General features: G+C 44.9%; 1 protein-coding gene across 1 annotated transcript; it reads left to right on the forward strand.

The window, feature by feature from the left end:
* The first annotated feature begins 73 nt into the window (after positions 1-73).
* LOC311132224 (zinc finger and BTB domain-containing protein 10-like) lies at positions 74-23,911 on the forward strand. Its single transcript, XM_084165449.1, has 5 exons — positions 74-973; positions 10,899-11,937; positions 14,173-14,238; positions 17,640-17,815; positions 19,888-23,911. Exons 1-5 carry the CDS (start codon positions 281-283, stop codon positions 20,167-20,169), a joined length of 2,256 nt encoding a protein of 751 aa, XP_084021575.1. The 5' UTR covers positions 74-280; the 3' UTR covers positions 20,170-23,911.
* Positions 23,912-25,068: the final 1,157 nt, after the last annotated feature.

Below are 25,068 nucleotides of genomic sequence, written 5' to 3' on the forward strand. Positions count from 1 at the left end.
ACACAGCCCCCCTTCTCTGATCGAGGTGCATTGTGGGGAAAGTCGTTGCCATTCGACCTCTGCAGGCCTGCGCGGACGCAGCTAGAACCCTGAAATTCATTATGCGTTTAAAAGCTTTATTTATTTCCGCATAACCTACATACTCTCACCAGGAGGCCAAAGCGGAAAAAACGACAACCAGCCATTTAATTCGGATCCGTAACATAGAACACTTAAATAAATATAAATTAGTCGGTAGGAATATTGTTAAGAAAGTGGTAGATTTTAATATATTAAGAAAATGTCCGGAGAGAGAAACCGCAGGTCGCTGGCGTTCCGAGGAGGTGGATTAGCCGTAACCAGCTCCAGTGGTGTCGGTGGGGGCAACAGTAAAAGCTGGGAGGCCCAGGCCTGTCAAGACCGACATTTGAACGGGACCAGGCCAGATAAAGAAGAGGATAGGGACCTGGGGGCAAAAGGACCATCGCAAGGGAGAGTGGAGGGTGGGGGGTCTGTCAGCGATAGCACAGAACCAGAGGCTGAGGAGGAAGAGGACCCGGAAGGGGGCAACTGGGCAGCCGGGGACGGAGAGGATCGTGTCGGTTGGGTGGCAGTAACTGTCGGAGAAGACGAGTCCAGGGAAGGGAACAACCGGACAGCGGGTAACTGCCTGAACAGCGAGGACGGCGCTGTCTTAGGCAGCGGTGGCACGGGATCCGAGGACAACAGAGGCGAAGCTGCCAGGAAGTCTTGGGTAGAAATGAGACCGCAGACGCTACTCCAAAAACACTCCCAATTCCAAGCTTCATGGCTACAGGAGTTTCCATGGCTCACATTTTGTCAGGAGACGGGACTAATGTCTTGTTCCTGGTGTCACAACATTGCCACTAAAAACAACGACGAGCTGGTCAGAGGTAGTCGAAATTACAAGCGGCCCTTGCTGCTGAGACATCACCTGTCTTCTGAGCACGGGAGGAATGACCCGACGAAGCAGGTAAAGTGTCATCCGCGTCATTTATGGTTTTCATTTTTAGTTGTCTGTAGCTAGCGAAGTTAGCCAATATTATCTGAGAAACAAAATAGACAGCCAGCTAACCATACTAAGTGGCTACCTTAGCTAACTAACTAACTAATTGGCTTGCTAAGCTTCTGTTTTAGGCACAGCTGACTTCGAGTAGCTTACTAGCCAGGCTAGTGCGACCTAACAGTTCCCTGGCAGTTTAATTTACCCGCGAGAGGCTAGCTAGCTAGCTGGCTTCCTATTTCGCTAACTTTAGCTAGCTAATGTCACTTGCTAGTTTGAAACTGATGTTAATGTTTGATAGTAAATGGGAGCTAGCCTGATCCCATGTCAATCTAAATACCTACAGCTCACGTGAATAAAATGTGATTAATGGTGACATTACTACAGAAACCAGTTACTAGTTAAACAAATCTGGCTAGTTCGAGTTAGCCTGTAGGCCAGTAACAGTGTGAGTCCCATTTAGCTTACAGTACTATTCTAAAAGTAATGGGTGGCTAGCTAGCTTCGCTTGTTATTTTACATTTCCATAGCCACAAGGACAGTACACATACTAGTTATCAGCAACTACCTTGGTTGATTGCTAGCTAGAGGTCGCCAAAGGGAAGGGCTTGACCCTATTAGCATTTGGGGAATTGAACCCCTGCCTACCCAACCACTCCTCTGTTCTGCTTTAAATGTCATTTTACTGGCTCGCTCACAGTAAAGAGCAGAATGTCCTCTGGCGCATTTCTCACTTCCTCCCCTTTGGGGCACCTAAATTAGAGGCATTGTGCTAGATGACTCCCCAAAATCCATAGATGGTGTGTCACAGGCTAGGTTGGACAGGAGGAGAGGTAAATCAAGTCCCAGCAGCTTGAGAGCTAGCTACCTCTACCCTTCCTCCCGGCCTCAGATGCAATTATTTCTGTGAATAGGTTACAATGGGACTCTAATGGGTACAATTTGACTCTAATGGGTTCATATGTATGCAGGCAGCATCATGGGTCAGCACAGCAACATCTGACCTTGTCACCCCATCAATGTATGGATTAATGGGGGGAATATTATGGTATGGTTGTTTCATATCATATAATTATATAGCCATACATTGTCAGATTGTATGTAGAGGAGAACTGAAACCATTATACCCTCTTGAAAGACCATCACCAAGGGTTATTCCCGCTGTTAGCTTGATATCAAACATTGATTAGCCTACTTGGTGAAATTACCAATGCGAAAAGGATTAATATGTTAATATTGATGCAAATAAATCACATATTTGGAATAGTCCTGACCATAGGACATATGAAACCGCTTCTGGACGAGATGAAACATTCCACTTGTGTATGTACAAAAACTGTCAGACTCCTCTACTACACAATTACAAAGCAATTACTAAAATCCTATCTAACAACATGTTGTGACTAGTAATTAGGCTACAGTGTTTTTACACAGGGTTAAAGGGTAGTCACAGTAGTGTGTGTGTGTGTATGTATGTATGTATGTATGTATGTATGTATGTATGTATGAGAACTACAGATCCCAGTTACCAAATGGATATCTATCACTTTCTATCCTGACTCTGATTAAAGCTGTCAGGGGAATTAAGAGCATGCAGCCACAATTTGACTCTAATTTGTCAGTGAAATGCAAGAGGATTGGATCACACTGCATGGCTAGTTCCTTCCGTCCAATCCACTAACTTGTACACATCACGAATTAAGAAGGAAATCCAGTGAGAGGAGAGATTAGAGCAGATGAAGCAGTAGTCCTCCTCCCTAGAAACAAGACGACCCCGGATGGTTGGCAACAAGACCCTGGCATGGGTTTAGATGTTAAGGAGAGGGAGGGACACGACAGACACCACCTGCCTTATCCACCGTGTATTTAAACACTTTGCTATAGCCTCATTTCACGTCGAGGCATATTTTTTTATATGGTTTTAGATGGTCTTTAAAATCTCTTACATTTCTGTAATTTATTTAAGGTCAAAGTTAAATATATGCAAATGAGGTTTTCCCTGTGGTGTTTTCCCCGTATATAATAGTAGCCTAATACTGTTTGAATATTAACTGTGTGAACTGCATTGTAGCAGCACATGAATATGGCATCATTATTTTCTTCACCTAATTCCAGACCAAAGTCGTGCCCAGCTGCGTGGCTAACCTAACTCGATTAGCTCTGCTATAGCGAGGACACACAGACCAAAGCAGCTGTGGCTGACTGACTGTGGGCCTGTGGGTCTCATACATACAGCCTGGGTCTGGGCTGTACAGTTCTGGTCTATACAGCACCACCATACAGCCCTGGGTTGGGTCGGGGTAGTGTTCGGCCCTCGGAGTGGGCCGAGGGGGCTCCTCTTATCTCTTGTCTGCAGATGCTTCGCCCTGTGAAATAGATGTGTATTGGGGCTTAGGGGGTGCAGGCCAGGGAAGTGTAGAGAGGGGTGGGGAGGGAGAGAATTCTTCCCAGGAATCCTTCAACCCTATGAGGATCCCTTTGCATTGTTGAGAGGCCTGGCTCCCCTCCACACACCTTAGGGTCATTCACACTGCTGTAGTAGTGTTCTGTCATCTGGGAGACGGTCAGGTTAGGGGAGGTGTGGAGCTAGCTGGCCTCAGGATGGTAGATGGATGTTAGAGGAACAGGGGTGTTTGTGTGTATTTGGGGTGAATAGAGGAAGGGCAAGGGTAAACAGAAACTGGTGGTGTTGTCTCTGAGAACAATGTTACTGATCATTTTGTGTGTGTGGCCTCATTAGCCAGGGCTCTCGTTGCCCGCATGGCCCTTGGTTTGTTTTGGTGTTGTGAGATATCGTTCTGAGAATTTTACTCTAAGGGCATTGTAAGAGATTATAGTACATCACAGGATATCCATTGGTAGGTAGGCTATGTATTGAAGTAGTTCCAGTCAGCTATTTTAATAAAGGCAACATCGATAGTAGTAACCTATACATAGCATAAGGATGCAGATGGAATTTATTTTAGATGACCAACTCTCTCATCAACGACCCCTGCCCCTGTACACTTATTATTCCACCACTAACTATCTCTAGGCCTGGCTCACAACAAATGGCCACGTCAGAGGTGGATATTGTCACCATGATGTTCTCTTTTGGACCCAGCCAGTCAGCCAGAGCAGTGTGAGAGACCTGCCGATCCAGCAGCATCCGCTCTCCAACAGCACTAACACACTGTAACACGTGGCACATCTGGAGGAATGATGAAGGATGAACCGAGCTGGAGCAGGAGAGACGAGGGAGTCCTAGCCTGACTCCATAGCTCCGTATTGCAGCCCATCTCACAGAGCCTACATGCAGTACTGTAGCAGGCCTGTACCCCAACCATTGTGACCAGTCTGGGTTACTGGGTCAGTTAACGGCGTCAATAACAGGACGTATCCCCACCATTGTGACCTGTCAGTTCTGGTGTCAAGACCACCCAGTGAACGCTACTGGGTTAAAGATGGTAAAGATGAATCTTTATGCAACCAGGAAGTAGGCCTAGGTCATTTTTTTTAGGGGGTAGATCAGCTTTAATATTGCAGATAGTGTGGCTTCTATCAAAGTAATTGTCTGCATCATTTCCAATCCCCCATATATACATTCAGACTTTTTCCACATTTTGTTACGTTACAGCCTTATTCTAAAATTGATTTTTTTTTTTTTTTTAAACAACCTAAACACACAGGAACTCTGGAGCTCTGTCACAGTGACCATCAGGTTCTTGGTCACCTCTCTGACCAAGGCCCTTCTCCCGCGATTGCTCAATTTGGCCCGGGCAGCCAGCTCTAGGAAGAGTCTTGGTGGTTCCAAACTTCTTCCATTTAAGAATGATGGAGGCCACTGTGTTCTTAGGGACCTTCAATGCTGCAGAAATTTTTTGGTACCCTTCCCCAGATCTGTGCCTCGACAAAATCCTGTCTCGGAGCTCTACGGACAATTCCTTCGACATCATGGCTTGGTTTTTGCTCTGACATGTACTGTCAACTGTGGGACTTTATACAGTGAGGGGGAAAAAGTATTTGATCCCCTGCTGATTTCGTACGTTTGCCCACTGACAAAGACATGATCAGTCTATAATTTTAATGTTAGGTTTATTTGAACAGTGAGAGACAGAATAACAACAAAAAAATCCAGAAAAACGCATGTCAAAAATGTTATAAATTGATTTGCATTTTAATGAGGGAAATAAGTATTTGACCCCTCTGCAAAACATAATAATAATAATAATAATAATAATATGCCATTTAGCAGACGCTTTTATCCAAAGCGACTTACAGTCATGTGTGCATACATTTTTACGTATGGGTGGTCCCGGGGATCGAACCCACTACCCTGGCGTTACAAGCGCCATGCTCTACCAGCTGAGCTACAGAGGACCACAATGTACAGTTCTTGGTGGCAAAACCCTTGTTGGCAATTAGAGGTCAGACGTTTCTTGTAGTTGGCCACCAGGTTTGCACACATCTCAGGAGGGATTTTGTCCCACTCCTCTTTGCAGATCTTCTCCAAGTCATTAAGGTTTCGAGGCTGACATTTGGCAACTCGAACCTTCAGCTCCCTCCACAGATTTTCTATGGGATTAAGGTCTGGAGACTGGCTAGGCCACTCCAGGACCTTAATGTGCTTCTTCTTGAGCCACTCCTTTGTTGCCTTGGCCGTGTGTTTTGGGTCATTGTCATGTTGGAATACCCATCCACGACCCATTTTCAATGCCCTGGCTGAGGGAAGGAGGTTCTCACCCAAGATTTGACGGTACATGGCTCCGTCCATCGTCCCTTTGATGCAGTGAAGTTGTCCTGTCCCCTAAGCAGAAAAACACCCCCAAAGCATAATGTTTCCACCTCCATGTTTGACAGTGGGGATGGTGTTCTTGGGGTCATAGGCAGCATTCCTCCTCCTCCAAACACGGCGAGTTGAGTTGATGCCAAAGAGCTCGATTTTGGTCTCATCTGACCACAACACTTTCACCCAGTTCTCCTCTGAATCATTCAGATGTTCATTGGCAAACTTCAGACGGGCATGTATATGTGCTTTCTTGAGCAGGGGGGCCTTGCGGGCGCTGCAGGATTTCAGTCCTTCACGGCGTAGTGTGTTACCAATTGTTTTCTTGGTGACTATGGTCCCAGCTGCCTTGAGATCATTGACAAGATCCTCCCGTGTAGTTCTGGGCTGATTCCTCACCGTTCTCATGATCATTGCAACTCCACGAGGTGAGATCTTGCATGGAGCCCCAGGCCGAGGGAGATTGACAGTTCTTTTGTGTTTCTTCCATTTGCGAATAATCGCACCAACTGTTGTCACCTTCTCACCAAGCTGCTTGGCGATGGTCTTGTAGCCCATTCCAGCCTTGTGTAGGTCTACAATCTTGTCCCTGACATCCTTGGAGAGCTCTTTGGTCTTGTCCATGGTGGAGAGTTTGGAATCTGATTGATTGATTGCTTCTGTGGACAGGTGTCTTTTATACAGGTAACAAGCTGAGATTAGGAGCACTCCGTTTAAGAGTGTGCTCTTAATCTCAGCTCGTTACCTGTATAAAAGACACCTGGGAGCCAGAAATCTTTCTGATTGAGAGGGGGTCAAATACTTATTTCCCTCATTAAAATGCAAATCAATTTATAACATTTTTGACATGCGTTTTTCTGGATTTTGTTGTTGTTATTCTGTCTCTCACTGTTCAAATAAACCTACCATTAAAATTATAGACTGATCATGTCTTTGTCAGTGGGCAAACGTACAAAATCAGCAGGGGATCAAATACTTTTTTCCCTCACTGTATAGACAGGTGTGTGCCTTTCCAAATCATGTCCAATCAATTGAATTTGCCACAGGTTCGAGTCTCATAGCAAAGGGTCTGAACACTTATGTAAATAAGGTATTTCAGTTTTTTATTTGTAATACATTTGCAAACATTTCTAAAAACATGTTCGCTTGTCATTATGGGGTATTGTGTGTAGATTGATGAGGGGGAAAAAATTATTTAATCCATTTCAGAATAAGTCTGTAACGTAACAATGTGGAAAAAGTAATGAGGTCTGAATACTTTCCGAATGCACTGTGTGTGTATATATGTACATATATATATACACTGCTAAAAAAAATTAAGGGAACACTTAAACAACACAATGTAACTCCAAGTCAATCACACTTCTGTGAAATCAAACTGTCCAATTAGGAAGCAACACTGATTGACAATACATTTCACATGCTGTTGTGCAAATGGAATAGACAACAGTGGAAATTATAGGCAATTAGCAAGACACCCCCAATAAAGGACTGGTTTTGCAAGTGGTGACCACAGACCACTTCTCAGTTCCTATGCTTCCTGGCTGATGTTTTGGTCACTTTTGAATGCTGGCGGTGCTTTCACTCTAGTGGTAGCATGAGACAGAGTCTACAACCCACACAAGTGGCTCAGGTAGTGCAGTTCATCCAGGATGGCACATCAATGCGAGCTGTGGCAAGAAGGTTTGCTGTGTCTGTCAGCGTAGTGTCCAGAGCATGGAGGCGCTACCAGGAGACAGGCCAGTACATCAGGAGACGTGGAGGAGGCCGTAGGAGGGCAACAGCCCAGCAGCAGGACTGCTACCTCCGCCTTTGTGCAAGGAGGAGCAGGAGAGCACTGCCAGAGCCCTGCAAAATGACCTCCAGCAGGCCACAAATGTGCATGTGTCTGCTCAAACGGTCAGAAACAGACTCCATGAGGGTGGTATAAGGGCCCGACGTCCACAGGTGGGGGTTGTGCTTACAGCCCAACACCGTGCAGGACGTTTGGCATTTGCCAGAGAACACCAAGATTGGCAAATTCGCCACTGGCGCCCTGTGCTCTTCACAGATGAAAGCAGGTTCACACTGAGCACATGTGACAGACGTGACAGAGTCTGGAGACTCCGTGGAGAACGTTCTGCTGCCTGCAACATCCTCCAGCATGACCGGTTTGGCGGTGGGTCAGTCATGGTGTGGGGTGGCATTTCTTTGGGGGGCCGCACAGCCCTCCATGTGCTCGCCAGAGGTAGCCTGACTGCCATTAGGTACCGAGATGAGATCCTCAGACCCCTTGTGAGACCATATGCTGGTGCGGTTGGCTCTGGGTTCCTCCTAATGCAAGACAATGCTAGACCTCATGTGGCTGGAGTGTGTCAGCAGTTCCTGCAAGAGGAAGGCATTGATGCTATGGACTGGCCCGCCCGTTCCCCAGACCTGAATCCAATTGATCTGGGACATCATGTCTCGCTCCATCCACCAACGCAACGTTGCACCACAGACTGTCCAGGAGTTGGCGGATGCTTTAGTCCAGGTCTGGGAGGAGATCCCTCAGGAGACCATCCACCACCTCATCAGGAGCATGCCCAGGCGTTGTAGGGAGGTCATACAGGCACGTGGAGGCCACACACACTACTGAGCCTCATTTTGACTTGTTTTAAGGACATTACATCAAAGTTGGATCAGCCTGTAGTGTGGTTTTCCACTTTAATTTTGAGGGTGACTCCAAATCCAGACCTCCATGGGTTGATTAAATTTGATTTCCATTGATAATTTTTGTGTGATTTTGTTGTCAGCACATTCAACTATGTAAAGAAAAAAGTATTTAATTTAATAAGATACATCTCTCCCTCTATCTATCTATACCCCCCCATCTCTCCCTCTATCTATACCCCCCCATCTCTCCCTCTATCTATACCCCCCCCATCTCTCCCTCTATCTATACCCCCCATCTCTCCCTCTATCTATACCCCCCATCTCTCCCTCTATCTATACCCCCCATATCTCCCTCTATCTATACCCCCCCATCTCTCCCTCTATCTATACCCCCCATCTCTCCCTCTATCTATACCCCCCATCTCTCCCTCTATCTATACCCCCCATCTCTCCCTCTATCTATACCCCCCCATCTCTCCCTCTACCCCCCATCTCTCCCTCTATCTATACCCCCCATCTCTCCCTCTATCTATACCCCCCATATCTCCCTCTATCTATACCCCCCCATCTCTCCCTCTATCTATACCCCCCCATCTCTCCCTCTATCTATACCCCCCCATCTCTCCCTCTATCTATACCCCCCATCTCTCCCTCTATCTATACCCCCCATCTCTCCCTCTATCTATACCCCCCCCATCTCTCCCTTTATCTATACCCCCCATCTCTCCCTCTATCTATACCCCCCCCATCTCTCCCTCTATCTATACCCCCCCATCTCTCCCTCTATCTATACCCCCCATCTCTCCCTTTATCTATACCCCCCCATCTCTCCCTCTATCTATACCCCCCCATCTCTCCCTCTATCTATACCCCCCCATCTCTCCCTCTATCTATACCCCCCCATCTCTCCCTCTATCTATCTATAACCCCCCATCTCTCCCTCTATCTATACCCCCCATATCTCCCTCTATCTATACCCCCCCATCTCTCCCTCTATCTATACCCCCCCATCTCTCCCTCTATCTATACCCCCCCATCTCTCCCTCTATCTATACCCCCCCATCTCTCCCTCTATCTATACCCCCCCCATCTCTCCCTCTATCTATACCCCCCCCCATCTCTCCCTCTATCTATACCCCCCATCTCTCCCTCTATCTATACCCCCCCATCTCTCCCTCTATCTATACCCCCCATCTCTCCCTCTATCTATACCCCCCATCTCTCCCTCTATCTATACCCCCCATCTCTCCCTCTATCTATACCCCCCATCTCTCCCTCTATCTATACCCCCCATCTCTCCCTCTATCTATACCCCCCATCTCTCCCTCTATCTATACCCCCCCCATCTCTCCCTCTATCTATACCCCCCCCCCATCTCTCCCTCTATCTATACCCCCCATCTCTCCCTCTATCTATACCCACCCATCTCTCCCTCTATCTATCTATACCCCCCCATCTCTCCCTCTACCCCCCCATCTCTCCCTCTATCTATACCCCCCATCTCTCCCTCTATCTATACCCCCCCCATCTCTCCCTCTATCTATACCCCCCCCATCTATCCCTCTATCTATACCCCCCCCATCTCTCCCTCTATCTATACCCCCCCATCTCTCCCTCTATCTATACCCCCCATCTCTCCCTCTATCTATAACCCCCCATCTCTCCCTCTATCTATAACCCCCCATCTCTCCCTCTATCTATACCCCCCCATCTCTCCCTCTATCTATACCCCCCCATCTCTCCCTCTATCTATCTATACCCCCCCATCTCTCCCTCTATCTATCTATACCCCCCCATCTCTCCCTCTATCTATCTATATCCCCCCATCTCTCCCTCTATCTAGCATTAGCTGGCATTTAAGAGAGAGCCTTGCTGCTCCTGATTACAACCCCATCCTGCCTGCTTGGACAAGGGCTTCCAGTCAGTCAGAGTAGGCAGATAGGGATGGGGGGGGCTCGAGCAATGTAAATTACTCAGGATTAGGACATCTGCTATGCAATTTCTTTAAAAAACGAGGCAGAAATGTATGCAGACAGTGTGTTAGTGTAGCAACCGTTCACTTAGTGCTGTGTTCTGCTCCGTACCGACTTGGCCTGCTGCCCTGCTTGGGAAACTCCCATGGAGGATGGAGGGAGGGTTGGCAAGAAGAAGAAAAAAATGGGAAGAAAATAGTATTTATCTTGATAGAGAATAAATAGGCTTAATCTGGATCTAGGTGACCTGCACCATCATCTGAAAGGTTGGGAGTAACCGTAACCCAAGCCACTCTCTCGTGACAGTGTATTTACCTATTTTGGAGTAGTAGTGGTAGGCTTTCCTACATTTCCAGTTTCCACCAGGCAAAGCAACCCCACACCACAACTCACCTTCCCCATTATGGAGCCAGTCAGACCAGTTTCACCCCTGCCAGGTGCACCCCGGTCCTTGTCCCTGTCCTTTCTGTCCCTAGCCAATAATCGTGTGTGTGTGTGTGTGTGTGTGTGTGTTGTCTACCAGGAGCTGGAGCGGCCTGGCTGTGAAGACTCCCCCAAGGGCACAGACATGGAGACAGAAGACTACTACAGGAACAACAAACCCAACCAGGACTCTTACTGCTACCAGCTGCTGCAGGAACTCAACAAACAACGCAAAGGAGGTATCCTCTGTGACGTCAACATCGTGGTGAGTGGAGAGGTGTTCCGGGCGCACAAGAACATCCTCGTGGCCGGGAGCCGTTACTTCAAGACCCTCTACTGCCTGACCAAGAGTGAGAACTCATCCTCGTCGTGTGACCAGACGACCACAGTCACCGTCACCCACCTCGACGTGGCGGCCGGGGCGGGGTTCTCAGTCATCCTGGACTTCCTGTATAGCGGTAACCTCCTGCTGACCAGTCAGAACGCCATCGAGGTGATGTCCGTGGCCTCCTACCTCCAGATGACTGAGGTGGTGGGCTCATGTCGGTCGTTCATCAAGGAAGCCCTCAACATCAGCATCAAGCAGGAGGCCCCCGACTCAGTGGTGGTGGATTACAACAAGAGGAGAACGGTGGCCAAAGATGGAGCAGGACAGGTGGGCTCGGACGGCAGCACCAACAAGAAGCCTGGGAGTAACTTCTGGGCCACCAGCATCCTGTCCAAGCTGTCGATAAAAGCCAGTGGTCATGTCAACAATGGGGACCAGGCAGGGGGAGGCAGCGTGAAGGAGGAGCCCAGTGATGTGGAGGTGTCTGCGGGGGAGGGCTGTGCCCTGGGGAGCTCCGGCTGGGGCTGCGAGAACTCGTCCGAGTCGGCTGAGAACGAGCCGCCTAGCGTTCCGGGGCCGGTGTTCGTCTGGAACGAGCCGGCTCCCGGGGCGGCGGCGGGCGGGCCGGTGGCAGTGAAGCGGGAAGATCAGAGGGCGGAGCCGGGTAGCGGGCGGAGGAAAAAACAGATCACTCGGCGGTTCGTCTACAACATCCCACCGGAGTCGGAGGAAGGGTTTGACGAAGGGATGTTCATCCAGCCCTCAGCCTCCTATCCCAGGGAGGACTTCTCCTTCCTCTCTGAGAACGCAGGTACGTCACCTCACCCTCCTCTCACTCACACCAGCAGATCTTTAGGTAGCCAATGGTCAGACCAACAGTTCAAAACAATACAACTTTGTTGTCCAAATGCACTGCACTAAATCCCCCCCCCCCCCCCACAGACAACACATGAACGACCAACAGTTCTTTAGATGACCAAACAGCAGGCCTGTTTTAGTGAATGTGTACGTCCTAGCATTTTCTATGTAGTTCCTAGTCTGACATGGTATGACAACCATGCCTCTAGTCATGGCATTTAAAGTTTGCAGAAGTCTGAGTTAGTTCAGCATTCAGCCCTGTTCCACAGTGAGTGAGTGTGTGAGTGTGTGAGTGTGTGAGTGTGTGAGTGTGTGAGTGTGTGAGTGTGTGAGTGTGTGAGTGTGTGAGTGTGTGAGTGAGTGAGTGAGTGAGTGAGTGAGTGAGTGAGTGAGTGAGTGAGCCTGACTAGACATGGCCTCTCTCAGCTATGGATGGCAGCGAGTGTGACCAGATAGTCACCATACCCAGAGCGGTTCAAAAACTAGTTGAAATCATTTCAAATACTTTATCTGTGCTCGATTGAGCTTGCCTGGCTTAATGGACCAATAAAATAATCCCCAAACTGCAAAACCCGCCCATCTGGCACTTCAGGCGGGCTTGAGATAATGCTCAAAGTGTTAGAAAAATGTCAAATAGTATTTGAACCCAGGTCTGATCCAGAGTGAAGGCCAGCCAGCCTGGTATGCATATATGAGTATGGCCAGCGTTTTTAAGCTGGCCCACTTCTCTCCTCGCCCTGCCGCCCCATACCACAGAAACCCTGGGTAATCTCTAAGTCTATGAGCCTGTCACAGCCACACACACACACACACACACATACATACGCTCACACACACACACACACACACACATACACAGTCCCAGCTCTGCCCCCCATTAAGTGGTATGCTGTATGGAATGATATCATGTATTAAGTGGGGGGTTTTCACTCCTAATGAAGGAAAGCAGTGGACACATTCTTCCCTCAGGCTCCTTTAAACACAACACAAATGATCTTAGCTCATGTTCCTCAGGGCACTTTAATGTAGAGAGGGTTTTCCAGTAACATGTGTGTGTCATCATTAATGCAACAATATGATTCCCTAATTTGGCACTTCGACCTCTCCCTTTCTCTCAGTCTCTTCAGCATATCAGAGGAAAATCCCTTCTAAAGTAGTAGTACTTCTAAACTGTACTAGTATGGATTACTATGAGGAGAAGCTGCTGTTTAGCATGGCTGAGCACTGTAGCAGCATGGATCATGTTCATTAGGGCACAGCGTTTTGCAACAGAAAATGAAGATTTCTTATTGAACAGGTCTCGATAGTCTCTCCCTTTTCCAGTCTGTTGTCTTATGCTTGGTACCGGAAAAACAGGAGCTATGCTTTAGGTGAACCACAGGGACATCCCCCCCCTGCTGTACCATAGCAGAGCTGCTGGATTCATGGCTATAAAGTCTTGGTTCCTCTCCAAACAAGGCTGTTGGATTGTTTAAAAGGGCGGGCTGCATGGTTGCTGACTCTTTATACACACAAGCACACGCACACACAATAGATAACTCCCCTCAATCCCTCGGAGGTGCAAAGCTTTTAAGGTCTGACCCTCTCTCCCTCCCTAATCCCCCCTAATGCACTGGGGCTGTCCTCACCATTCCAAATATTGACCCAGGCAGACAGAACAGAGAATAGGACCCGTGGTCAGGTACTTAACAATAGGTTCTGAGGGCCAGGCCCTGAGCTAGGGCTAATTAAGCCTGTTCAGTGATCCTCAGTGAGGGGCTGAGGGCTCCATCCTGTCATTCACTTATTAATCCATAGCCCAGTGGGAGAGGCTGCAGAACACAGTGTCCTGGCTAGAAGAAGTGTCCTGCGTACAGCAGTCTGGGGAATGGATGACAGAACATAGGCAGCACCAGGGTCGTGTTCATCTGGGATTAGGCACCAGGGTCGTGTTCATCTGGGATTAGGCACCAAATGGAAAGAACGAAGTCAGACAGAAACAGGGAGGGTCTACCTCAGCGACTTGTCCAATAAGAAACTCTCATTTTCGTTTTAACTTTAACTTTGTTTTAAAACGTTTTGCGACGGTGTGCCCTGCTGAACAAGACTCCGGGGATAGGTGGGGCCTGGTGTTTGTGCACGTCCCCCCCCCCCCCCCCCCTCAAAGCTTTCAGACCCTCTTATCATGTCTTTGTTTCACCTCTCACAGAACTGGCCAACCAGATCCAATACAGCCTCCTACAAGAGTCCCGGCAAGGGGGGTCCTGGGAGAATGGTAAGGGTTGTGTTCTCCTGTGATTATAGGGGGGTCCTGGGAGAATGGTAAGGGTTGTGTTCTCCTGTGATTATAGGGGGGTCCTGGGAGAATGGTAAGGGTTGTGTTCTCCTGTGATTATAGGGGGGTCCTGGGAGAATGGTAAGGGTTGTGTTCTCCTGTGATTATAGTGTATAGTAGTTGGCTCATTGTCTGTTCAGAAATACACTTCCAGTCCAAAGTTTGGACACACCTACTCATTCAAGGGTTTTTCTTTATTTTGACTATTTTCTACATTGTAGAATAATAGTGAAGACATCAAAACTATGAAATAACACATATGGAATCATGTAGTAAACAAAAAGGTGTTAAACAAATCAAAATATATTTTATATTGGAGATTCTTCAAATAGCCAACCTTTGCCTTGATGACAGCTTTGCACACTCTTGGCATTCTCTCAACCAGCTTCACCTGGAATGCTTTTCCAACAGTCTTGAAGAAGTTCCCACATATGCTGAGCACTTGTTGGCTGCTTTTCCTTCGCTCTGCTGTCCGACTCATCCCAAACCATCTCAATTGTTTTTTTGTTTTTTTAGGGGGTAGATCAGCTTTAATATTTCAGAAAGATTGTAACTTCCATCAATGTAATTGTCTGCATCACTTCCAATCTCCCATATGTTTTTTTTTTGCGCAAATATACAGTGGGGAAAAAAAGTATTTAGTCAGCCACCAATTGTGCAAGTTCTCCCACTTAAAAAGATGAGAGAGGCCTGTAATTTTCATCATAGGTACACGTCAACTATGACAGACAAATTGAGAAAAATAAATCCAGAAAATCACATTGTAGGATTTTTTATGAATTTATTTGCAAATTATGGTGGAAAATAAGTATTTGGTCACCTACAAACAAGCAAGATTTCTGGCTCTCACAGACCTGTAACTTCTTCTTTAAGAGGCTCCTCTGTCCTCCACTCGTTACCTGTATTAATGGCACCTGTTTGAACTTGTTATCAGTATAAAAGACACCTGTCCACAACCTCAAACAGTCACACTCCAAACTCCACTATGGCCAAGACCAAAGAGCTGTCAAAGGACACCAGAAACGAAATTGTAGACCTGCACCAGGCTGGGAAGACTGAATCTGCAATAGGTAAGCAGCTTGGTTTGAAGAAATCAACTGTGGGAGCAATTATTAGGAAATGGAAGACATACAAGACCATAAACAAGACTGATAATCTCCCTCGATCTGGGGCTCCACGCAAGATCTCACCCCGTGGGGTCAAAATGATCACAAGAACGGTGAGCAAAAATCCCAGAACCACACGGGGGGACCTAGTGAATGACCTGCAGAGAGCTGGGACCAAAGTAACAAAGCCTACCATCAGTAACACACTACGCCGCCAGGGACTCAAATCCTGCAGTGCCAGACGTGTCCCCCTGCTTAAGCCAGTACATGTCCAGGCCCGTCTGAAGTTTGCTAGAGTGCATTTGGATGATCCAGAAGAGGATTGGGAGAATGTCATATGGTCAGATGAAACCAAAATAGAACTTTTTGGTAAAAACTCAACTCGTCGTGTTTGGAGGACAAAGAATGCTGAGTTGCATCCAAAGAACACCATACCTACTGTGAAGCATGGGGGTGGAAACATCATGCTTTGGGGCTGTTTTTCTGCAAAGGGACCAGGACGACTGATCCGTGTAAAGGAAAGAATGAATGGGGCCATGTATCGTGAGATTTTGAGTGAAAACCTCCTTCCATCAGCAAGGGCATTGAAGATGAAACGTGGTTGGGTCTTTCAGCATGACAATGATCCCAAACACACCGCCCGGGCAATGAAGGAGTGGCTTCGTAAGAAGCATTTCAAGGTCCTGGAGTGGCCTAGCCAGTCTCCAGATCTCAACCCCATAGAAAATCTTTGGAGGGAGTTGAAAGTCTGTGTTGCCCAGCGACAGCCCCAAAACATCACTGCTCTAGAGGAGATCTGCATGGAGGAATGGGCCAAAATACCAGCAACAGTGTGTGAAAACCTTGTGAAGACTTACAGAAAACGTTTGACCTGTGTCATTGCCAATAAAGGGTATATAACAAAGTATTGAGAAACTTTTGTTATTGACCAAATACTTATTTTCCACCATAATTTGCAAAGAAATTCATTAAAAAATCCTACAATGTGATTTTCTGGATTATTTTTTCTCATTTTGTCTGTCATAGTTGACGTGTACCTATGATGAAAATTACAGGCCTCTCTCATCTTTTTAAGTGGGAGAACTTGCACAATTGGTGGCTGACTAAATACTTTTTTTCCCCCACTGTGTATGTGTATATATGTATATATATGTATATATATATATATATATATATATATATATATATATATATATATATATATATATATATATATATATATATATATATATATATATATACACTGATTCGATATTACTAAACACATACTTATGACAGATTTTGTTTTCAAACCTTATGTCGTGAACCTAATTTGGTGGCTGGTTAATATGATGGTGATGATCAATGATCGGAATACTTACAGTATTGTAGGTTGCTCTGGATAGGAGCTAACTGACTAAAATGTAAATATCCCCCAAGATGGTGTTGTGAATAGCACTGTAGCTAGTTGAGCACAGCACAGGTGACCTGCTTTTCCTCAGCCCCCTGGCGACCTGGCCTGCTTGACAACGCTTTTGTTTAGAGCGTCTTGGCTCAAACAAAGACAAAGGCAGGACCCTATCATTCAGCTGTCTGTGACGTGAGCCTAGCCAGCCAAATCAATAGTTTAACTAGAGTCACATCTACAGTTGTCCCTTAGGTGGTTTAGATGTTAGGAGGGTGGTATGACGTCACTACACATTTCTCACATACTAGATTTGTCAAACATCTTTCTTCACAATTGTGTAAATTGCTTATCGAGGCTGTACTATTTGAACACTTTAACCTGGTGTGTTGACATCTTGTGAAATGTTAATAGCAGCTGAGGCACAGCATTTTTTTTGTTGATATTCTTTCCTAACTACACATGTGGAATGTTTTATGTCAGTGGGCTAATGGTAAAACAAGATTTCGGTAGAGAAATCAAATTGTACTTATTACCCTAGACATTAGTGTTGCCATGACAACTGACGCAGTTGAGTATTTAACGGTTTCTGAGTGAGTGTTTTTCCATCCCATAAACACCATAGTAAACATGATATCCTCTCACTGAGGATTCAACCACACACACAACCCCTCATCCCACCACCACACCCAACACCTCCTCTCTTTTATTGGGAAGGGAAGAACCAAGGGGCTCCACCGCCAGAGACTGGAGTGGCTCTACAAATGACTGCCCCCAATTCCACTCTTCATTGTCTGTGTCAACTGATTAGAAAGCAACCTCCTGCCTGATAACCTGTGTTTTTCTCTCAGGCGAGTCGTCCGACATAGCCCTGAATAAGCTGAAGTGTCCCCACTGTAACTACATCGCTAAGCACCGGAGAACACTAAAGAGGCATCTCATCATCCACTCCGGTGTCCGCTCCTTCAGCTGCGACATCTGTGGCAAGCTGTTCACCCGCAGAGAGCACGTCAAGAGACATTCCCTGGTAAGACCCTACACCCTGCCCTACACCCTTCCCTAAAACACCCAGTACCTCCCCTAGCTGTTCACCCACAGAGAGCACGTCAAGAGACATTCCCTGGTTAGACCCTACACCCTACCCTAACTGTTCATTCCCTGGTTAGACCCCACACCCTACCCTAACTGTTCATTCCCTGGTTAGACCCTACCCTAACTGTTCATTTCCTGGTTGGACCCTACACCCTACCCTAACTGTTCATTCCCTGGTTAGACCCCACACCCTACCCTAACTGTTCATTCCCTGGTTAGACCCCACACCCTACCCTAACTGTTCATTCCCTGGTTAGACCCTACCCTAACTGTTCATTTCCTGGTTGGACCCTACACCCTACCCTAACTGTTCATTTCCTGGTCAGACCCGACACCCATATCACCATATCAAATCAAATGTTATTTGCCACATGCGCCAAATACAACATGTGTAGACCTTACAGTGAAATGCTTACTTACAAGCCCTTAACCAACAATGCAGTTTAAAAATAGAAAATAAGTGTTAAGTAAAAAATAAGATATAGATAAGTAGAAAATAGCAAATAATTAAAGAGCGGCAGTAAAATCAAATAACAGTAGGGAGGCTATATACAGGGGGTACCGGTACAGAGTCAATGTGGGGGGGGCACCGGTTAGTCGAGGTCATTGAGGTCATATGTTCATGTGGGTAGAGTTAAAGTGACTATGCATAAATAATGAACAGAGTAGCAGCAGCGTAAAAGAGGGGGTTGGGGTGAGGTGTGGTGGTGTCCCTCTGGTGTAGTGTCCCTCTGGTGTAGTGTCCCTCTGGTGTAGTGTCCCTCTGGTGTAATGTCCCTCTACACCAGGAGTATCCAACAGGTCAATAGAGAGCTAACAGTGGCTACCAGCCCACCTATGAGTAGCTCACCAATCAATTCTGAAAGTACATGTATTTTTCACGTGTTTCACAGCAAACTGTCATAAACAACTCTCACAAGTATCAGACACATCAAGCTCCCGGCTACTATCCAATCAAATCCACATTGACATAATCCCACCCCTAGTTAGCCACTATTGGCTTAAAAAGCCAAATGTACCACAATATCTGCCAATACATTTTCAGCAATATCGCCCGTCTGTCTGTGACGTGCGCGCTTGTCTGTCTATCATTCACTTTGTGTATCCAGTTAGGGATCATGATAACAGTCTTGTGGAGACTTTCCCCAAAAACCTTCTCAATTAAATGTTAACTGCAAAGTAAGCATACCCGGCGCAATCATGATTGTTTGCATCAATCGGGTGGGCTTTTGTTTGTCTGTCATGACATATGTAGCAGCAAAAGCATCACTAGACCAGCACAATCCTCTGTCGCAAAATTCGCAATTAAAGGGGTATTACACTCAAATCAAAATGTTTACATTTATTTTTTTACTCAAAAGTATCTTCTGATATGATTTCAGCATTGACATGGACTCCCACTCCATCACTGTCCTCTCTCTCTCTCTCTCTCTCTCTCTCTCTCTCTCTCTCTCTCTCTCTCTCTGTCTCTGTCTCTGTCTCTGTCTCTGTCTCTGTCTCTGTCTCTGTCTCTGTCTCTGTCTCTGTCTCTGCTCTCTCTCTCTCTCTCTCTCTCTCTCTCTCTCTCTCTCTCTCTCTCTCTCTCTCTCTTTCTCTCTCTTTCTCTCTCTTTCTCTCTCTTTCTCTCTCTTTCTCTCTCTTTCTCTCTCTCTCTCTCTCTCATTTCAATTCAAGGGCTTTATTGGCATGGGAAACGTGTGTTAACATTGCCAAAGCAAGTGAAGTAGATAGTAACTCCTCTCTCTCTCTCTCTCTCCCTCCCCCACCCTTCCTCTGTAACTGTCGCCACCCTTCCTCTATGTAGAAGTCTCTCCCATGACTTTAGCTGGATTGGGGGAGTGTCAGTTTCACATTCATATTTCAGCCTTAACTTATGGTTTTCAACTTTCGTATTTATGATGATTCCAAGATCTTTCCTGGAGTTTCTCATTTCCAAGTTTCTAATTATTCTGACAGCACATGAACGCAGCATTAACCCTTGTCTCCCACCCCCCCCCATCCCTACAGGTGCACAAGAAGGACAAAAAGTACAAGTGCATGGTGTGCAAAAAGATCTTCATGCTGGCGGCCAGCGTGGGGATACGGCACGGCTCACGGCGCTACGGCGTGTGTGTGGACTGTGCCGACTCCCACCAGGCCACGCAGGAGGGCCTGGAGACCCTGGAGGGGTTCGTTCGCGAAGACGACGACTTCGAGGGGGAGGAGCCTGACGAGGGGGAGGAGCCTAACGACAACGACCAAACCAACTTGGAGGAGGGCGACACTGGTGCCGCCCCAGAGGACGACTAGCGACTAGCTCAGATAGAAACAAACTAAAAATAGTTCACGATTTAAAAAAATAAAATAAAGCTGGTAAACAATCAACAACTCCAAAGTGCTATCAAACCTCGAGGTTACTTACACGGTTTTAGTGTATGAGACAAAGAGAGAAGCTTTGGTAGAGCAGGACTCCAAGATGTACAGATATTCTATGTGTCAGACTCTGAGCCTAGTGCTCACTAGAGAAAGAGATAAAAATGAAATATTGAAATCAGGTTTATGGTGATTTTATTTTTGGGGAGTTGGGGGTGTACAGCGATTTTAGTTGCAATAGGCCAATCATCTTAAGAAATATTATTTAATTTATGAAAAGTTATTATGGTCTTATTCAATGATATAATTTTTTTTCTGTTTTGTTGTAAACTGCTATCAAAGAAGTTCAGTTTAAATTTTTGACTGTACTTTCTGTCAAATCTGTAAGTATATTGCTTGGTGCATGTTTTTAGAAGGAAAGACGTCAAAGAAAGGGCATTATTTGCCGACAGGAAGATTTGATGTTTAGATGCCCTGAACATTATGATTTTATCCTATTACTAGTCTATCTTTTCCCTGCACAAATCTTGGAACCAAAAATTCTGTTTTGTGACTAATTTATCACAGCCATATTTATGAGTTTAAGTTAAGTGGGCTGTGCTATTGTGCCAAGCAGAAAGCACACCAAGATTTATCAGGAAACAAAATTACTACTGAGAGAAAAAAAGGAAGCGAAAGTATGAGGGGAAATGTTATTTGCTAGCTTTATACAAATCACAGCACCACACACAGTAACACTTTATAAAGCATTTTGACATTCACTTAAAGCTTGAATTTTGCCAAATGACGGAAACGTTTGGTGCTGTAATGTTTATGTCGCGAAATACTGGACCTACAGCTGTATATGATGTTTATAATCATAAAGCTTGAAATGACTCAGTTATAGAATATTAATCAGCTATCTATATAACACTGTTGTGCTACGGCGCCTATCAGGTATGCTTTGCCATTGTCTTTTTGTATTTAATGCACACACACGCTCACATACCATTTTGTAGAACTACCGGCAGTACTTGTAAACATGATGTAGGGACCTAAGTTAAAAATATACCTTTTATATATATGTGGTTTATATTGGGTACTGATATAGTATAGCTCTATATATATTATAGCTCTCTCTCTCTCTATCTATATATATATATATACAGTGTGTGTATATATAGCTATATACTTTGAATCACTTGAACGTTGGGTGTAAGGTAGTATTTGAAGAGTGCAGATAGATCATTATATGTGACGTATGAAGTCTGAAAGAGAAACTCCATTTTGAAAAGTTAAAGTTTTTACAATCAGTTTTTATTTAATTTGATATAAGTATTTTTATTTTGTCTGCCAGGTAGGAAAACACTTAGTTCGGTATAAAGTGAAGATCTATGATGCGTAATAGACATGCACTTACTACTTTTTTGCATTCATGAAAATCATTTTGTTTTCAATGTCTTTTCTTGCTTCCCCAAAGTGGGTCTGAATGGAACTATATGAAAACAGTTTTTTCTCTTCCATGCAGAACCTTTTCTTAGATGTTTTGTTATTTGATATTATTATATTGGCTCCGAAATGCAATCAAGACTGTTAATTTCTATCTATTTGTCCTACCAAATTGTTTATTAATTATTGTTGAGATAGCCAGGTAATCTCTACAGTATGCAGAGCCTTGCTTGTGTATGTAATTGTCAGAAAAAAAAAGAAAAAAAAAGATACAACTTTCACTTTACCCTAAATGCATACAGTTGAAGTTGGAAGTTTACATACACCTTAGCCAAATACATTTAAACTCAGTTTTTCACAATTCCTGACATTTAATCCTAGTAATAATTCCCTGTCTAAGGTCAGTTAGGATCAACACTTTATTTTAAGAATGTGAAATGTCAGAATAATAGTAGAGAGAATTATTTATTTCAGCTTTTATTTCTTTCATCACATTCCCAGTGGGTCAGAAGTTTACATACACTCAATTAGTATTTGGTAGCATTGCCTTTAAATTGTTTAACTTGGGTCAAACGTTTCGGGTAGCCTTCCACAAGCTTCCCACAATAAGTTGGGTGAATTTTGGCCCATTCCTCATGACAGAGCTGGTGTAACTGAGTCAGGTTTGTAGGCCTCCTTACTCGCACACACTTTTTCAGTTCTGCCCACAAATGTTCTATAGGATTGAGGTCAGGGCTTTGTGATGGCCACTCCAATACCTTGACTTTGTTGTCCTTAAGCCATTTTGCCACAACTTTGGAAGTATGCTTGGGGTCATTGTCCATTTGGAAGACCCATTTGCGACCAAGCTTTAACTTCCTGACTGATGTTTTGAGATGTTGCTTCAATATATCCACATCATTTTCCTTCCTCATGATGCCATCTATTTTATGAAGTGCACCAGTCCCTCCCAAGGATGAACCAGACTTGTTGAGGTCTACAAAAAAAAATGTCTGAGGTCTTGGCTGATTTCTTTTGATTTTCCCATGATGTCAAGCAAAGAGGCACTGAGTTTGAAGGTAGGCCTTGAAATACATCCACAGGTACACCTCCAATTGACTCAAATGATGTCAATTAGCCTATCAGAAGCTTCTAAAGCCATGACATCATTTTCTGGAATTTTTCAAGCTGTTTAAAGGCACAGTCAACTTAGTGTATGTAAACTTCTGACCCACTGGAATTGTGATACAGTGAAATAATCTGTCAACAATTGTTGGAAAAATTACTTGTGTCATGCACAAAGTAGATGTCCTAACCGAAAACTATAGTTTGTTAACAAGAAATGTGTGGAGTGGTTGAAAAACGAGTTTTAATTACCTAAGTGTATGTAAACTTCCCACTTCAACTATATATAGTTTTATTTGTCCTTTATGATGTATTTTCTTTTCCTTTTTTATTTAATTGAAATAAATATGGATTGTTTGCAGGTTAAAACCTAGGAACAGCAGTTTGTCCATATGCAGTGGATATATTGAAGTGCTATAATTATACAGAAATGTTTGATCTCCCTGTACTCTCCCTGTACTCCAAATGCAAATGTATTTTTTAAAGAAAGCTCCTATAGAAAGATCCTCATCCATGTTCGTAAAATATGATTTACCTTCAAATAACTGGGAGGGATTCTATATTAATGGAAAAATAAATATTTAACTACTTGATTTTACTTAATGGAACACACTCAGCTGCAGTTAGCTTGTTTAAAACCTTGGCCTGGTGTTGTGTCTTGTCCTACTGCGTTGCCTTCAGAAGGCTTGTCCAATACGGTGTGCCCTAATGAACACGTCCCTAACCTTCCACTCGTAACTGTTCACACCTGTGCTTTTCCATCAAACCACCCTGTTTCTCTTTTACTGTACAATGGATGATCTCAAGGTGACGTAGTGTTTTAGATTTTATTATGCTGTACTGAAATGGACAAAACAAGTAAAACACTACTACAGATACAGAAACATGGGTTTTTTTCCGGCTGTATTTTTTTAAAGATGTTTTAAAAGGTGTATTTTTCAACTCTCTTTTCAAACTACAGCGATGCAAAACCAACGGGCCTTTCCTGGGCTCAACCCTAAACACAAAACAAGTCAGGTTACTATTTTTTTCATTTTTTTTTTTTCAAGGTTTTCAAAAATGAATACATTCTCTTTTTTTCTGTTTCAATTGTACTACTGTTCCTCTATAATACATATTCAAAATAAAACGTTGATATTGCACTTGATCTTTGGTTTATTTATTTCAGATGTTTTTTAATCACTTCACTTTCTATTCTTCACCCCTTTCTGATTACGTAGTCCCTCTTAACTATGTCTTTACATGGGGACATTTTCCGTACGCACAAAAAGCTGATTTCTCTCAAATTTGGTGCACAAATGTATTTACATCCCTGTTAGTGAGCATTTCTCCTTTGCCAAGATAATCCATCCACCTGACAGGTATGGCATATCAAGAAGCTGATTAAACAGCATGATCGTTACACATGTGCACCTTGTGCTGGGGACAATAAAAGGCCACTCTAAAATGTGCAGTTTTGTCACACAACACAATGCCACAGATGGCTAAAGTTTTGAGGGAGCGTGCAATTGGCATGCTGACTGCAGGAATGTCCACCAAAGCTGTTGCCAGAGAATTGAATGTTCATTTCTCTACCATAAGCCACCTCCAATGTTGTTTAAGAGAATTTGGCAGTACGTCCAACCGGCCTCACAACTGCAGACCACGTGTATGGCGTCGTGTGGGCGAGCAGTTTGCTGATGTCAATGTTGTGAACAGAGTGCCCCATGGTGGGGTTATGGTATGGGCAGGCATAAGCTACGGACAATGAACACAACTGCATTCTATCTATGGCAATTTGAATTCACAGAGATACCGAGACGAGATCCTTAGGCCCATTGTCGTGCCATTCATCTGCCGCCATCACCTCATGTTTCAGCATGATAATGCACGGCCCCATGTCGCAAGGATCTGTACACAATTCCTGGAAGCTGAAAATGTACCAGTTCTTCCATGGTCTGCATACTCACCAGACATGTCACGCATTGAGCATGTTTGGGATGCTCTGGATCGACATGTACAACAGCGTGTTCCAGTTCCCGACTATATCCAGAAACTTCACACAGCCATTAAAGAGGAGTGGGACAACATTCCACAGGCCACAATCAACAGCCTGATGCGAAGGATATGTGTCGCGCTGCATGAGGCAAATGGAGATCACACCAGATACTGACTGGTTTTCTGATCCACACTCCTACTTTTTTTTTAAGGTATCTGTGAACAACAGATGCTTATCTGTATTCCCATTCATGTGAAATTCATAGATTAGGGCCTAACGAATTTATTTAAATTTGACTGATTTCCTTATATGAACTGTAACTCAGT

This window comes from Coregonus lavaretus (assembly GCF_964263955.1).
Source record: "Coregonus lavaretus genome assembly, chromosome: 7".
Taxonomy (NCBI): Eukaryota; Metazoa; Chordata; class Actinopteri; order Salmoniformes; family Salmonidae; genus Coregonus; species Coregonus lavaretus.

What these genes read in the sequence shown, in the direction of transcription:
- LOC311132224 (XM_084165449.1), top strand. Translation starts at nt 281, where the DNA reads ATGTCCGGAGAGAGAAACCGCAGGTCGCTGGCGTTCCGAGGAGGTGGA. An exon ending in GGAATGACCCGACGAAGCAG is followed by an intron (nt 974 to 10,898) that starts GTAAAGTGTCAT and finishes GTTGTCTACCAG; the next exon opens with GAGCTGGAGCGGCCTGGCTG. An exon ending in CTTCCTCTCTGAGAACGCAG is followed by an intron (nt 11,938 to 14,172) that starts GTACGTCACCTC and finishes CACCTCTCACAG; the next exon opens with AACTGGCCAACCAGATCCAA.